Source organism: Hemibagrus wyckioides, linkage group LG23, assembly GCF_019097595.1.
Source record: "Hemibagrus wyckioides isolate EC202008001 linkage group LG23, SWU_Hwy_1.0, whole genome shotgun sequence".
Taxonomy (NCBI): Eukaryota; Metazoa; Chordata; class Actinopteri; order Siluriformes; family Bagridae; genus Hemibagrus; species Hemibagrus wyckioides.
In genome coordinates this window covers 19,339,064-19,352,907 of record NC_080732.1, presented here as the reverse complement: position 1 = coordinate 19,352,907, position 13,844 = coordinate 19,339,064, and the positions used below count along the sequence as shown (strand labels likewise).

The window sequence follows — 13,844 nt, the reverse complement described above, 5'->3', positions numbered from 1 at the left end:
TAGAAAGAATGAATGAATGAAAGAAAAATAAATAAATTGATAAATTGAATAAAGTGAAAGACTTATGTATGTGTGTGGATATAAAAGCTGCATGAGGCCTCTGCCCATCTTCCTGTTTTTAGTTTGACACTCTAGAGGTGTTGTAGCTATATTAGGTACTACATCTAACATTTTTTTCTAACAGGAACAACTTCTGCTTCTCAAACCTGATGGCCAAGCAGGGGCGATTCAAGGATTTTCATTTAAGGGGGACTCCGCCCCCAATGAGGGTATAATAGTAAACATAAAAATAAATAAATAAAATAAAATAAAGGTTTGACTAACAGGGTAGGATGGTAAACCTATTGCAGCATTCCACTGTATTGCATAGATGTGTATAACATTTGAGTACAGAACAAGCCAAATACGAGTCTTCCTGATCACACTCACACTCACACACACACACACACGTCCTCTAATCCTCGTTCTGCAAGACCACGGTCTGCGGATTGAAGAATGCGCTGAAAGACGGGGAGGAGCCGAAGTCTGCTGCCGTTGTCATATGAAATTTAAAGGGGACTGAGGTGATCACAAATTTGTGTACAGTTTATCGCAGAATTTTTAGGGGGGCTGAGTAGAAATGTTAGGGGGACTAAGGCCTAAATTTGTGCAAGGTCTAAATTATATAGGCTAAATTTGTGCAAGGTCCGATTGAACCTCTCACATTGGCCATTACCGGCCAGATGGTAGGGAGTGCTATGGGACTTGACCACCTGATAGAGGCTAAACAACGGCTAAACAACTGCTGCATCAAATTGGACTCAAAGTTACAGCCCTTGTTCAAATGCATCCTCCCAGGGACCCCAAACTTAAAGAACCACTCCTCCACCAAAACACAGGCTTCAGTCTCAGCCCGCTGGTCCCAAGTGGGTACTGCCACTGTTAATTTGCTAAATACATAATATTAGTCATTACTAATACATTCTCCTGCACAAACTGGGATGGTTCCAACACTGTGAAATCAATGGCCAACATCTCATTTGGGCGAGAGGCCAACAAATGCCCCATATACAGTATCTCACAAATGTGAGTACACCCCTCACATTCTTATAAATATTTTATCTTTTCATGTGACAACACTGAAGAAATGACACTCTGCTACAATGTAAAGTAGTGAGTGTACAGCTTGTAACAGTGTAAATTTGCTGTCCCCTCAAAATAACTCAACACACAGCCATTAATGTCTAATGCACTGGCTGACCAACTCAAGGGTACGTTCCGTGCCTTGGTGTCCATGGATCTGATGTAATTGGGTTAATACCTCAGACTGTAAAGTCACCGGCAGGGCTAACTGAAGCACCACTTCACCACCATCAGGAAGGAGAACGCTTTGATACAATAGGCCCTCACGCTCTACCAACAGATCCCACTGCCTGAGAAGCGTAGCCACTGACTGAGATTGCCACTCTTGTGGTGCTGGACGTTTTCTCTCCTGCAATACGATAAGTTCAGGCACAGAACGACTCAGCCAAGCCTGCATAGCCCTAACTGTGGACACCTGAACTGGTTCTACAGCCACTGCTTGCCTCAGCAACTCAGGGACTACTACTCCCAAGGAACTGCTCTCCTCACCAGAATATAGCCGTGACAATGCATCTGCATTTTGGTTAGTTCTACCTGGCCGATACTGAACCACAAAATCGAAAGAAGCCAATTTGGCTGACCACCTCTGCTCAGTAGCCCCAAGCTTGGCTGTGGCCAGATGACTCAATGGATTGTAGACATACAATACACTTATGTCCTAACGAGAACTCACAAAATCTTTCGCCCATGGTCCAATTAAGGGCCAAAAACTCAAGATGCATGAAACTATATGTGGCGGTATTGCGCTCAACTGGCCGAAGACTACAGTTAGTGTAAGAAATAGGTCTAGGACAGGTGCAGTGGTAAGCTTCTGTTTTAGAGTGAAATACTACTTCTCATTGCTCTGACCTTCCACACAGCGCTGATCGTAGCTAAGAAACCCAAAAAGGTTTGCAACTCCGATACCATCCTAGGGCAGGGCCACTGAGCCACAGCCTCAACTTTTATATTGCTACACCCTGCGATGAAATTACATGGCCCAAATACGGTACCTCCTCTCAAAAAAATGCACACTTCTCCAATTTAACCTTGAGGCCTGCATCTTGTAGACAGTCTAGCAACATCTTCAGCCTCTGCAGATGTTGCTGTACTGATGAGGAAAACACAATAATATCATCCAGATATAACAAAACAGACTGGTGTTGCTGGTGACCAAAGAGCCGCTCCATCAAGCGTTGGAAGGTACTTGGCGCATTACAGAGACCAAGCGGCATACAATTCCATTCAAATAGCCCAAAAGGTATACAATATGTGGTCTTAGAGCAGTCAGGTTTAGAAACAGGAACCTGATTGTACCCGCTAGCCAGATCTAAAGATGAAAGGCAACTTACATGTTTCAGCATTGAGCTGCCAGTAGTCTACACATAAACAAAGGCTACTGTCCTTCTTTCTGACCAGCACCACTGGGGTAGCATATAAACTACAACTCTCCCAAATAATTTGCACATCAATTAACTCACTAATATGAGTCTTTACCAGCTCACATTCTGATGGAGAAAGCTGTCTATAGCGTTGTTGAACCAGAACAGCATCAAGTAAGGGGATTTAATGGGAAAGGAGGCTAGTACAACTCAGGTCCCCTTCATGGGCTGAGAACACACATTTCACATTACTTCCACAGTCCAAATCATGCATGAGCTGCTGGCAGTTTTGGAATGCCTGAGAAATTTTTGAATCCTGTGTCACAGGAGGTAGCTCAAATAAAGTGGGCCCATACAGCCCAAAAAGCTCCCAGTAGCAGCAACTGAGCACATTCATTCCCAAGATACCTGGCACATCAGTACTGCCATCCAGGGGATCACGGACTACCAGTACACCACAACCAGACACTACACTACCACACAATTCAATATCCAACTCAATGTAACTAACATAAGGAATTTCAAGTCCATTAGCTGTTTGGAGCTGCAGCCAGTGACCCCAAGGTCCAAACCTCAACAAAAACAGCTCTCTGTAATAGTGGACACCATGGAGCCAATGTTGATCCGACACTCCCAATACTAAAAAAGAAGATGTGACATGAGGAAATCAAATGCGTCACAGACTCGTTACCCTAAAAAACACAAGAGCCATAAGCACCTCCTACTGAGCTGTGGCTCTGCAGCCTGGTGGGATTTAGTTTTTCAATTATTAAGCAACATAAGGATGCGACTGAGGGCCAGGGGGACATTGTTCACCATCACACTCACGAGCAAAATGACCTGGTTGTTGGCACCACCTACAAATAACTGAAGCGGAATGAAACAAACGACCACATGCAAAGGAGGTGTGATTACAGGCCAAGGTTTGAGTAAGCTGATCTATATGCTGTTGTTGTTGATGCACCAGCTCCCATAGTTTACCCAATTCAGATGAGAACCCACCACCAATTGGACCTAACCCAGTAACTCCCTGCACCCCATATTGTATCCCACTTAGGACAGGTACTGACTGACTCCGACCCCTTGTCCCCCCTGGAATCCCCTCTCTGTCCCAGAAAATCATTTCCCCACTGACTTCTAACAATGTTGCAGCAGGCTGATGTCTTATCACTTGCTTTAGCTCTCTTTGAAGAGCATTATCTGACATGTATTTAACAAACAGATCCCTCACAATAACATTGGCATTGGAAATAAGATAGGGTGAACTTTCTCAAAAAGATTTAGCAACGCCAAGGAGAACTTTAATTATGTTTCCCCTTCACATTGCCGACATGAGTAAAAGACTTCTTGTAACGCAATATACGACTCTGCACACCCATATAGCTCATGCAAAGCGGAGATAATTTTGTCTGGATCACCCTTATCAGCACTCGACCAATATTTAATCTCTTCTCAGGCCTCCCCCTCAAGATGATCAAGCAAGAAAAAGGCCTGTTCAACAGGCGTTACTTTCTGTATACGCATACTTGCCTTAACTTTTTGAAATTTCTTCATTTTTCAATTTCTGTAATAGAGGGAAAACAGACTCTGATGATCGACTAAGCTGTCATTACTATCTGCTTCAGGGTCTTGTGATCTGAGATGGTACAATTTCGGAACCAGGCAGTGATTCAGCTGCTCAGGATGCTCTCAATGGTCCCTCTGTATGGTGGTCAGGATGGGAGGTGGATGCATTCCTCTGTGAACAGCATTAGTGTCTTTATTGTCCAGGTGTGTGAGGGCCAGATGGAGGGTTGTGTTGATGGCATCGTCTGTGGAGCTATTTGGATCATACGCAAACTGCATGAGGTCTATTGATGGTGGCAGCAGGTTCTTGATATGCCTCATGACAAGCCTCTTGAAGCACTTCGTGATGATGGGTGTGAGTGCAATGGGACAGTAGTCGATGAGACAGGACACTGGACTTCTTCGGCACGGGAATGATGGTGGTGCTCTTGTTGGGACAACGGTGCTGCTTATGGAGATGTTGAAGATGTCAGTGAAGCTGTTCAGCACATTCCCTGAGCACTCCTCCAGGAATGTTTTCTGGTCCAGCAGCTTTCCGTGGGGTAGAGTTTTCTGTGTAGAGTTTCCCTCACATCGATCGTGGTGAGACAGAGCACCTGGTCCTCTGGAGAAGGGATGGTCTTCCTCGTTGTCACGTCATTCCGTGCCTCAAACCGAGCATAGAAGCTGTTCAGTGCATCTGGAAGGGAGGCATCACACTCTCAGGCAGGTTGTAGTTGGAGATGGACTGGATGCCTTGCTACATGCGCCGAGTGTCACCACTGCTCTTTGCCTCCCTGATGGCTCGAGACAGTTAGGCCTGTGCTGTTCTTAGGGCATCGTTATCTCCAGCTCTGAAGTCAGGGTCTCTGGATTTTAGCAGCACATCCACCTCTGCGGTCATCCATGGCTTCTGATTGGGTCATGTGGTGATGGACTTGGAGACGGCCATGTCATCGATGCACTTTACATCTTATGAAAAAAGCACAGTAATTAAGAAGGGTCTAAGGTACATTCTTACCAAATTTGAGTAAAGTGCTGTTAGCATCACCATCAGGTCAAACCTGGGCCTAATTTGTAAGTACATTTTTTGGTCCAGAATTTAAAAGCCCTGGATTCCCTGGGTCGATACAATACATCCTATGACACCAGTGACCACTTCATTAGATTTTCCATCATCTTAGTTTTTGTCAAAAACTGTTCTTGTTACTCCTCCTACAAACTTTGTCCAATTGGTTACCAAATTTGGCAGACATGACCGTCTTCAGCATAAGCCTCACAAAAGCTATTTTAAATCATTTTAAATAATCAAAATGGTTTGCCTGTAATTGGTCAACAGGCAACTTTGTGCACCAACACAAAACTCAGTCTTCAGGATTGTGATCTGAGGCTATGCGACAGATTACATGACAGCACCATCTACTGGTCAAAAGTTGAAATAATATGCTTAAAATTCCTATGTCTAACTGCCAGTATGGATGGTCTTGCTCCCTGTTTTGTCCACCTTCACCAGATTTGGCTCACATCATCTGGACATCTGTGTAAACATCAAAATATGAACAGAGAAAAGCAAGGTCACAGCAGTAGTGTCAGCTGCAGCAGCAACATCACCCTGCTGTTCATTTCTTCATCTAGACCTTCCCTCCTGCAGTCAGAGATTTCCACCACTGTTGCTGATCAAAACACACACATTGTGAAACTACACATCACTCTTGAATCCCTTTGCCTAAAGGTAAGGTGATTAGGCACCGATTGTATTGTGTCTGTGAATAATTGGTCCCTGTGTCTGGGTGCTTGGGCCCCGAAATCTTAATTTGTGTTGTTTTTGACTGAACAGGTTTTTTTTTTCTTAGGGGCCTTTCAGCCCTATTTAGACAGTTTTAGTTTTACATGTGAAGATGGATTTCTCAGGGATTGTTTACATACATGCATGTAAATGTGTATGAAAAGGTTAACCCTGTGTTTTAGGAACCTGTAGAACAAACAAGAGGTAAAATATTGTATATTTTTACAGGTATATCTTGCCTATATATTTTATATATATACTGTATATATGCCTGCTAGTCATGTGACCTACTTATGTTCAAGCAGAATTTATAACAAGCACTTACTATATGATGAAGGAAAAAGCTATATGTTTGCATTAAATATATAAGATAAGTGTATAAGAAAAATACGATACATGCAGAATGCTTGATCTTTTTTTTCTTAAAAAAACCTTATTTAAACATAATTTTAAAAAATGTTGTTTTTACTGTATGTCTGAGATAATGTCAAGTGTCAACTTGCTGTGTCAAGTTTTTTGCTCATTCTACAGGTGATTAGTTCCCTCTCGAGGGAACTTGACACTGCAGCTGACACTATGGGAACACTCCTTGCGGAAGCGAGGTCAGAATCTCTGTTTGATATCATGCCAGTCCATTGGCTAAGGAGGTCATTTGATGAAAAGTTCTTTGTCTTCAGGAAGAGCTCTGTATATGTTGGAGTCTAATGTCTGTCTTATTGTCTTAGACTAGGGCAAAAGAAGATATATAAAGACTACCATTTTATCTTCTTTATCATGGTGAACGGTCAGCACTTGAGAGAGCCAATTGGGTGCATTGCAAGTGATTGCTCTTCGCCACTCTCGCTTGGCTGCATTCCATGCACTCTGATTCCTCTGAATCCGAATGAGGAATTATTTTTGTTGTCTGCATCGGACTCTGAGGAGTTTCATATAGGCAATGAGAAGAAAGCAACAGTCGATTGCCACCGCACTCTGTGGTGTTTGAAAAGCTCCTGGAGGTGAACACACATGCTATTGGTAAGCTTAGCTTAGATTAGCCTGATGAAATGTTATCTTTATCTGCTCTGAGCTTGACAATCACTACCTAACTTTCACCTCCGTGCAAGCATCTCCCATTTTTCCCAGACCTCCATACTGAAGTGTCGAGGCTGTGGAATAATCCTTATTCTGCCCATTTGTTTTCCTCAGCCACTGCTGACTATTCTGACATTGTGGGCCTAGATGAACATGGGTATGCGGTGATATCTAGGGTTGAAGAGGTGTTTGCAAGCTAGCTCTCCTGTTCATCAGCTGCATGGAGAAAGTCTGCGCTCCCATTGAGGCCCTGTTGGGCCATGTTGGCCTTGTAGGGAAGGCCTACAATTCTGCAGGTTAAGCTGGTGTGGTGCTGTACACAATGGCAGCTTTGCAGGCATATCAAGCTGATCTGCTAATGGAGCTTGACCACGATGAGGGGCTCATCAGTGAGGTGTGAACTCTCATGGTTTGTCGGTTGCCACAGAAAGATGACAGAAAGTCTGACAGAGATTAAAGAAAGGGACAAAAGCTTTCTTTTAGACACCCCAAAGGAATCCTAATGCCCAGAAAAGGAAAAGGCTACAGAATCCAGTTTATTTCCTGCTTTTGTCAGGGTATGCTGCCTACTGTTGTTGGCACAGATCAAACCTTATTTCTGAAACTTAGGGGCTACATTTGTTGGTCCCCTACATTAATTGCTATGGCAACCTGTGTTGGCACCCTCTGTTTAGGTCGGTGCACCAGATTTTCCCTAGGTAGAGACCACACTCCTGAATGCATGATCGGGAAGCAGCTTTCTGATGAGGCAGGGACTGAGGCCTGAGGTAATGGCATCACTACCTGTAGGTGGTGGAATTCATTTGCCAATTTTTGGCAAGGCGAAAGTAGCTTTGTTCACCTCTGAGGAGTCGTTGCCATTGGTCTTCGCCTCTAGGGATTACTCCACTAGGTGTATCACCTTGTCCAGCACTCTGGCTAGGGGTGTTTCCATGCAGGATATTTGTGCTGTGGCAGGTTGATCCTTCTACCTTATCAGGTTATATAACCTGGACCTGGATCTTACAGGGCCAATGGTGCTCTGCTCCTGGCTTGTTTGTGCTCTTTCACGACCTACAGGACAGGCATCTCCGGGTGTGTTGAGGCATTGGTGTTGGCATTTCCATAGTGTCAGCAATTATGCAGTGTTGAGTTCTCTCAAAAGGGAACTACAATAGGTTACGTATGTAATTTGGTTTTCTGAGAAGGGAACATTGCTGACCACACTATGGGCATTCACTCTTGCTTCTTTCAGACAAGTAGAAGCTCTGCAGTAATGCAGTGTAGTTGCCCTTTTATGGTCTTTCTGGCATGCTCCATTTCGTCACATGAACTCCTTAGCCAATAGATTGGCGTGATTTCACACAGAGCTTCATGATTTTTTCTTCCAGGTTCATGTATTGGTGAGATGAACAGTTTTGTTTCATCTTTTGTGAACTGCTGACAATATTTCTCCTAAATTCAAAATATAACTATTGTTATTCAGAGTGTATATTTAAAGGAAATGACAACACATGAAAATAACCCAAGATCATGCAGTATTACAGAGCTTTAATAACTCAAATAAAACAAAATGCAAATAATTTGTAAACAAATTGTGTTAATGCTTTGGTTAAATAACATTAAGAAATCAGTATTTGGATGCTCTCAGTTTTGGCATGCTCTCCACCAGTTTTTCACATTGCTGTTGGGGAACTTTATACCATTCTTTTTGCAAAAAAGCAAACAGCTCAGATTTGCTTGACCATCCATCTTCCTCTTGATGTCATTCCAGAGGTTTTCAATAGGGTTTAAATCTGGAGATTGGGCAGTGGTCTCTTATTTTTTTCCTGTATATGTGGCCTTGTGATGGACTGGCGACCTGTACAGGGTGTACCCCTGCCTTTTGCCCAATGTGCGCTGGGATAGGCTCCAGCAGACCCCCATGACCCTAATTAGGAATAAATCAGGTATAGAAAAAGGATGGATGCATGTCTGTTTTACTCTTACACCAGACCTTAGTGTGTAGAACAATATCACCACCCAATGGTGAAAACCTGAACCTCTGAATAGTGTCCAGTTTTTATTTTTCATTTGTTTACTGAGCTTTTGTAATAAAGCCTCTGGTTAATCAGGATCCTCTGGATGTGAATTCATGAGCATGTTTTAACCATCTTCTGTGCAAAAAAGAAATAATCACTTTGATAATGATTTTGAATACAATTTTATTATACTGTAAGTGTAAAAAATGTGTTTTAACACAGAAACTTTCACCAAATATGCCGTTTGTGCCTTGTTGGTTGTGTTGCAGGTTGTGCAGGTTTCAGTTGTGTATCAGTTGTATTAACTAGCAACTTCATGAACATTTCAGTGTAAAAGCAGCGTGTACTGCATCCTGTAGAGTAGCAGCTCACTTCAAGCACTGAAACAGGAGAAACGAGGATAGACTGCTACTCTAATTTACATGCAAAACATCATAAAAGCAGTAAATGATCATAAATCAGGACATGTATAAAAGTTATAGTTGGGGTAAATTCTAGAAAATGAGAGAATCTTATAGAAATCTTATATAAAATTATAGAAACTAAGAACATTGACACAATAAATAACCAAGTCATTTATCATGAAATGAAGCTCAGATGCAACATACAGGAAGTGTATATGCTGTGTAATATTCTTAGCTTAAGATGAAATTCACAACCCTTTAAGCTGAGCATGAGGCGTGAAACTGAGATCAGCTTGTTGCTATTACACATTAGCATAGACTGAAAAATCTTCTTCCTGCTGCTGGGTGTTAGAGTAGATAGCAGAATCATCCTCATTCTTCTGGACGTTAGAGTAGATAGCAGAATCATCCTCATTCTTCTGCTGTTCGGTGTGGACACTCCTGCGATCACACAGAAACCTGTTTATGAAGCACAGATGACATGTATTGCTGTTAAATGTTATAAATATATGCTTTAAGTGAGGCAGTTTTCTAACTGTAGAATTATATTGTATAAAGTATGCTGAGTTTTACCTCCTGTTGTGAATCACAGCTCCTATGATGACTGAGACGACGACACTCACTCCAGCGCTCACTAAAATAATGACCCAGATTGACCAACGTTCAGGATTCTCAGGTTTGTCACCTGATGATATTTAACATGTAAATATTATCTGAACATGTCACTTGTTATAGAAGTGTAAGTGCACATCATGATCAAATTATTTCCATCAGTAATCCTTTGAGACATTCAGGAATGTTGTGATCAGATGGACTCACCCTCGACGTGAAGGCTGATGGTTTCAGATCCTGACGTCTCGCCGGTTTCCCAAGTGCAGGTGTAATTCCCAGAATTCCTCACGGTTAGAGCAGGAAAGTGAAGAACAGGTCCTGATGTATTTAAGGGCTGGTTGTTCTTAGACCACACAAACTGTGAGGAAGTGTGTGTACAGTTCACATCACACCTCAGATTTAACGAGTCTCCTTGTTTAAGGGTTCCGTTTCCACTGAGCCTGATTAGTGACACCTTTAAATCTTTTTCAGAGAGCAGGAAAGACTCCATGTCAGTGACTCAGGACTGAGAGGGGGCTAATAATTATAATACACTCGTGTCCTAAACTATAAACAGTTTTTTCACAGTATTTTGCTCAAAAAGACTCCCTGATTATTCAATAATAAAGTCCAGTACAGTGGGTTTGAATGAGTGACAAAATCAGGGATAATAAACACACAGATAAATGTATTAACTCAGTCACTTTAAGGTTTTTAGAGTTAGGAATTGATGACATAAACACTATCTGATGGGAGAGAACTGAACTTGTTACTGTTAGATTAAAATAACATCTAATAAAAGTGAACTAAACTGTATTATTGTCTCTAAAGTCATTTTTTTTAGTTAAAAACAATGCACATAGTATATCTTTAAGCTTTAATCTAAAACAAATTAAAAGTTAAAATAGATTTACATTATAGTCAAACCTGACTTCAAATCAGGGAGATAATAAATCATTTAATGCAGATAATAAATCATTTGGATCTTTATTTTATTCATTAAAATTTACCTGTAACTTGTAGAGTCACTCCAAGACGACCTGTGAATCTGTCCCCATTAGTTATAAATCTGAATCTGTACTCTCCAGAATAACTGAACTGTACATTGTGGATTAACAAAGTGCAGTCTGATTTGTCGTCTCCAGTGAGCTTAAAGTCTGACTTGGTGTTTGATGAGCTGTTATAAACATACGGTGGTTTTAGACACAAATCTTTGTTTGAGTTCATCGAGCACCAAAGCTTTTGTTCCACCTGATGATTTTGTGGATAAGAATAACTACAGGGAATGGAGACACTGAATCCTCTCACAGCACAGATCGGTTTATCAGGATATTTCACACTCCATTCTCTGTCCTGAGTGAGAACACCTGCAAAACATTTGATGAAAATCATGTGTGTTTATTTTTTAAATTTATTTTAACATATTAAACTCAAAATCTAGTCAATGAACAATGCCTTCTATGTTAATATTTCCTGTAAATCCTCCGACACAAAACTAATAGACAGCGTTAGAGCTTGTGCATCAGTCAGTGTGTGTTAGGTGTTTGTTTAATTGGATTAAAGATAAAGATTAAAGCTCATTGGACAACAGGCTTTAAGATTTTAACTCAAGAGTCAGGGAGCAAAAAAAAAGGTCCTTTCAGCCTGGAGGGTTTATACACAGCTCTGTGTTAAAGTTCACTGAGCACCAAAGCTTTTGTACCACCTGATCATTTTGTAAATAAGAATAACTACAGGAACTTCAGGCAGTACAGATCAGTTTATAAAGATATATAAGATTTTATTCAATTCAGTTTTATTTGTATAGCGCTTTTAACAAAGAGCATTGTCTCAAAGCAGCTTTACATGAGAAACAACAAACATATAAACAGACAGACAGTCGTTTATCTATAGATAAATCTATTTATCTATTTATCTAGATGTTATCCCAAGTGAGCAAGCCTGAGGTGACTGAGGAGACTGTGGCAAAGAAAAACTCCCTTAGATGGTATGAGGAAGAAACCTTGAGAGGAACCAGACTCAAAAGGGAACCCGTCCTCATTTGGGTGACAGCGGAGAGTGTGATTATAAATTATTTCAAACACCGAAGAGTGTGATATGAACAATGTCCTTTGTGCATTTCTGTATAGTCAATTGTGTGATGCAGATACAGCATGTGGAGAATGGAGGAGGTTGTTGTTGTCCACATACATTTTACAGAAATAAATGGAGATTGAAAGAGAGTGATACAGTTATAATGATGTTTTATATGTTATATGATTCAATACTGCACTGTAAGCATATTATATAGGAGTATTTCTGTAAATAATACACACAAACAAATACACACACACACACACACACACAGAGCTTGATCTTATCAGTGCACTGAGAGTCCAGGACATGAGCAAGTTCATTACTAATGTTGTGTTTAGTTTCTTATTAATCATGATTATTAACTCAACAAAACTGAAACTTACTTAAAATCATCATTAGAAGCGTTTTATCAGACAGTAATGAAATGTTCACTAGCATTAGACAGAATAATGTGTGTGTAAGTGTATGATCCAGTAAGTGAGCGTACACACTGCAACATCAATCAGCAAACAATAAAACTCTGAACAATAATTCTGTCTAAGAGTGAGATGATGTTTCATACCGGACAGCACGAGCAGAATCAGAGCCAAGTGCAGGGTCTTCATCTCTTCTTCAGTCTGTAAGAACTAAAAGTACTTCCTGGACTAAAACAATATACCCAAAATATCTACACACTCACACCATGAGTTTCAATGTTATGAGAGGAAGTTGAACAGAGGCCTCAGTCTGCTGCACCCACACATGTACACAATTTAAACATCTGTTCTGACCTAGAAGTAACTGTGTGGTCAAATTATATGGACACTTGACCATCATATCTGATATTGATCATGATTTCCCATTCCAAAGGCACAGACATTATTAAGGAGATGTTCCACATCTCTGCAGTAAACATGATGATGTATAGAGAAAAGTCGATATCATGTGACACACATTTAAAAACCTCAAACACTAACAGTGTGATCATACACCTAATGCTGTGAACAAACATTTCATGTTTTTACAGAGGCTCATAAGTAACATGATGTAGATCTGGTGTTTTCTTTACATCTCTGAGCATTAAAATTGATCGAATATATTGGGATGAAGCTAGATGGAACGACTGACAAGTTGTGTGTTGTGTTTCATGTCACCTGAGTTTAGGTGTTTGTTGAATTGTGGATCATAAAATTGTTATTTGGGCCCTGATAACAGACATACACTGTATATAGTAGCTGTATATGTATATGTATAAATAAATAAATGTTGCATGAATATATAGAGATACACAGGTATATTTACACAGTGCAGTAATAAAAAAAAAAAAAAGCCAGACAGGAGAAATGAAACTGCTATATTAAAACATTTAAATTATTGCATTATTGAGAAATAAAAGCAACCCAGCAGCTAGATTTTAAATTGAATTAATTAATCTGCCTTAAATATGTTAATATTTTTATAGTGATGGTAGACTCCTTGAGGTCAATATCATGTGATGCATTTAAAACCCTCAAACATTAACAGTGTGATCATAGACCTAAATGAAACTGAATGTGAACAGAAAACATTAATGTGTATTGGGACTGGTCTCTGTTAAAAATGATCCAGACAGTAAAACAGAAAGTGTAATGCCAATATGTGATAGAGATGAGCTCCTGTGTAAATTGATCATGCGTTGATCTACTAGCAATGTCTTTTACCTCAGATGTCCAGTAGGGGGAGACAGAGCGCTACTTTACATCACTAAATAGCATGTCAGTTTCTTCATTCCTCTCCCCTCACGATTTTTCCTTATTTAAGTTAATTATGCTCCACTAAACACCATGTGCTTTTTAACAAATCTTATTAAAATTTATTTCTACGTTGCTGATGTAAAATAAGAAGGAATGAGGTATGTTTTGCATGG

The 13,844-nt window shown here is 40.5% G+C and overlaps 2 protein-coding genes across 5 annotated transcripts in view; one reads left to right on the top strand and one right to left on the bottom strand.

Moving 5' to 3' along the window:
- LOC131344081 (uncharacterized) overlaps positions 1-13,844 on the top strand; it is a 95,182-nt gene that overhangs the window by 14,373 nt on the left and 66,965 nt on the right. The window lies entirely within an intron of this gene.
- On the bottom strand, positions 9,088-12,571 carry LOC131344083 (uncharacterized). 4 transcript variants are annotated; one of them, XM_058376041.1, is made up of 5 exons: positions 12,522-12,571; positions 10,894-11,250; positions 10,112-10,366; positions 9,866-9,977; positions 9,088-9,751 (listed from the first exon to the last, which is right to left on the bottom strand). In XM_058376041.1, the coding sequence occupies exons 1-5, from the start codon at positions 12,562-12,564 to the stop codon at positions 9,595-9,597; spliced, it is 924 nt and encodes a 307-aa protein (XP_058232024.1). In that variant the 5' UTR covers positions 12,565-12,571; the 3' UTR covers positions 9,088-9,594. The 4 variants fall into 4 exon arrangements, with proteins under 4 accessions (XP_058232024.1, XP_058232025.1, XP_058232026.1 ...); XM_058376042.1 differs by having other exon boundaries at positions 9,088-9,733; XM_058376043.1 differs by having other exon boundaries at positions 9,866-9,926.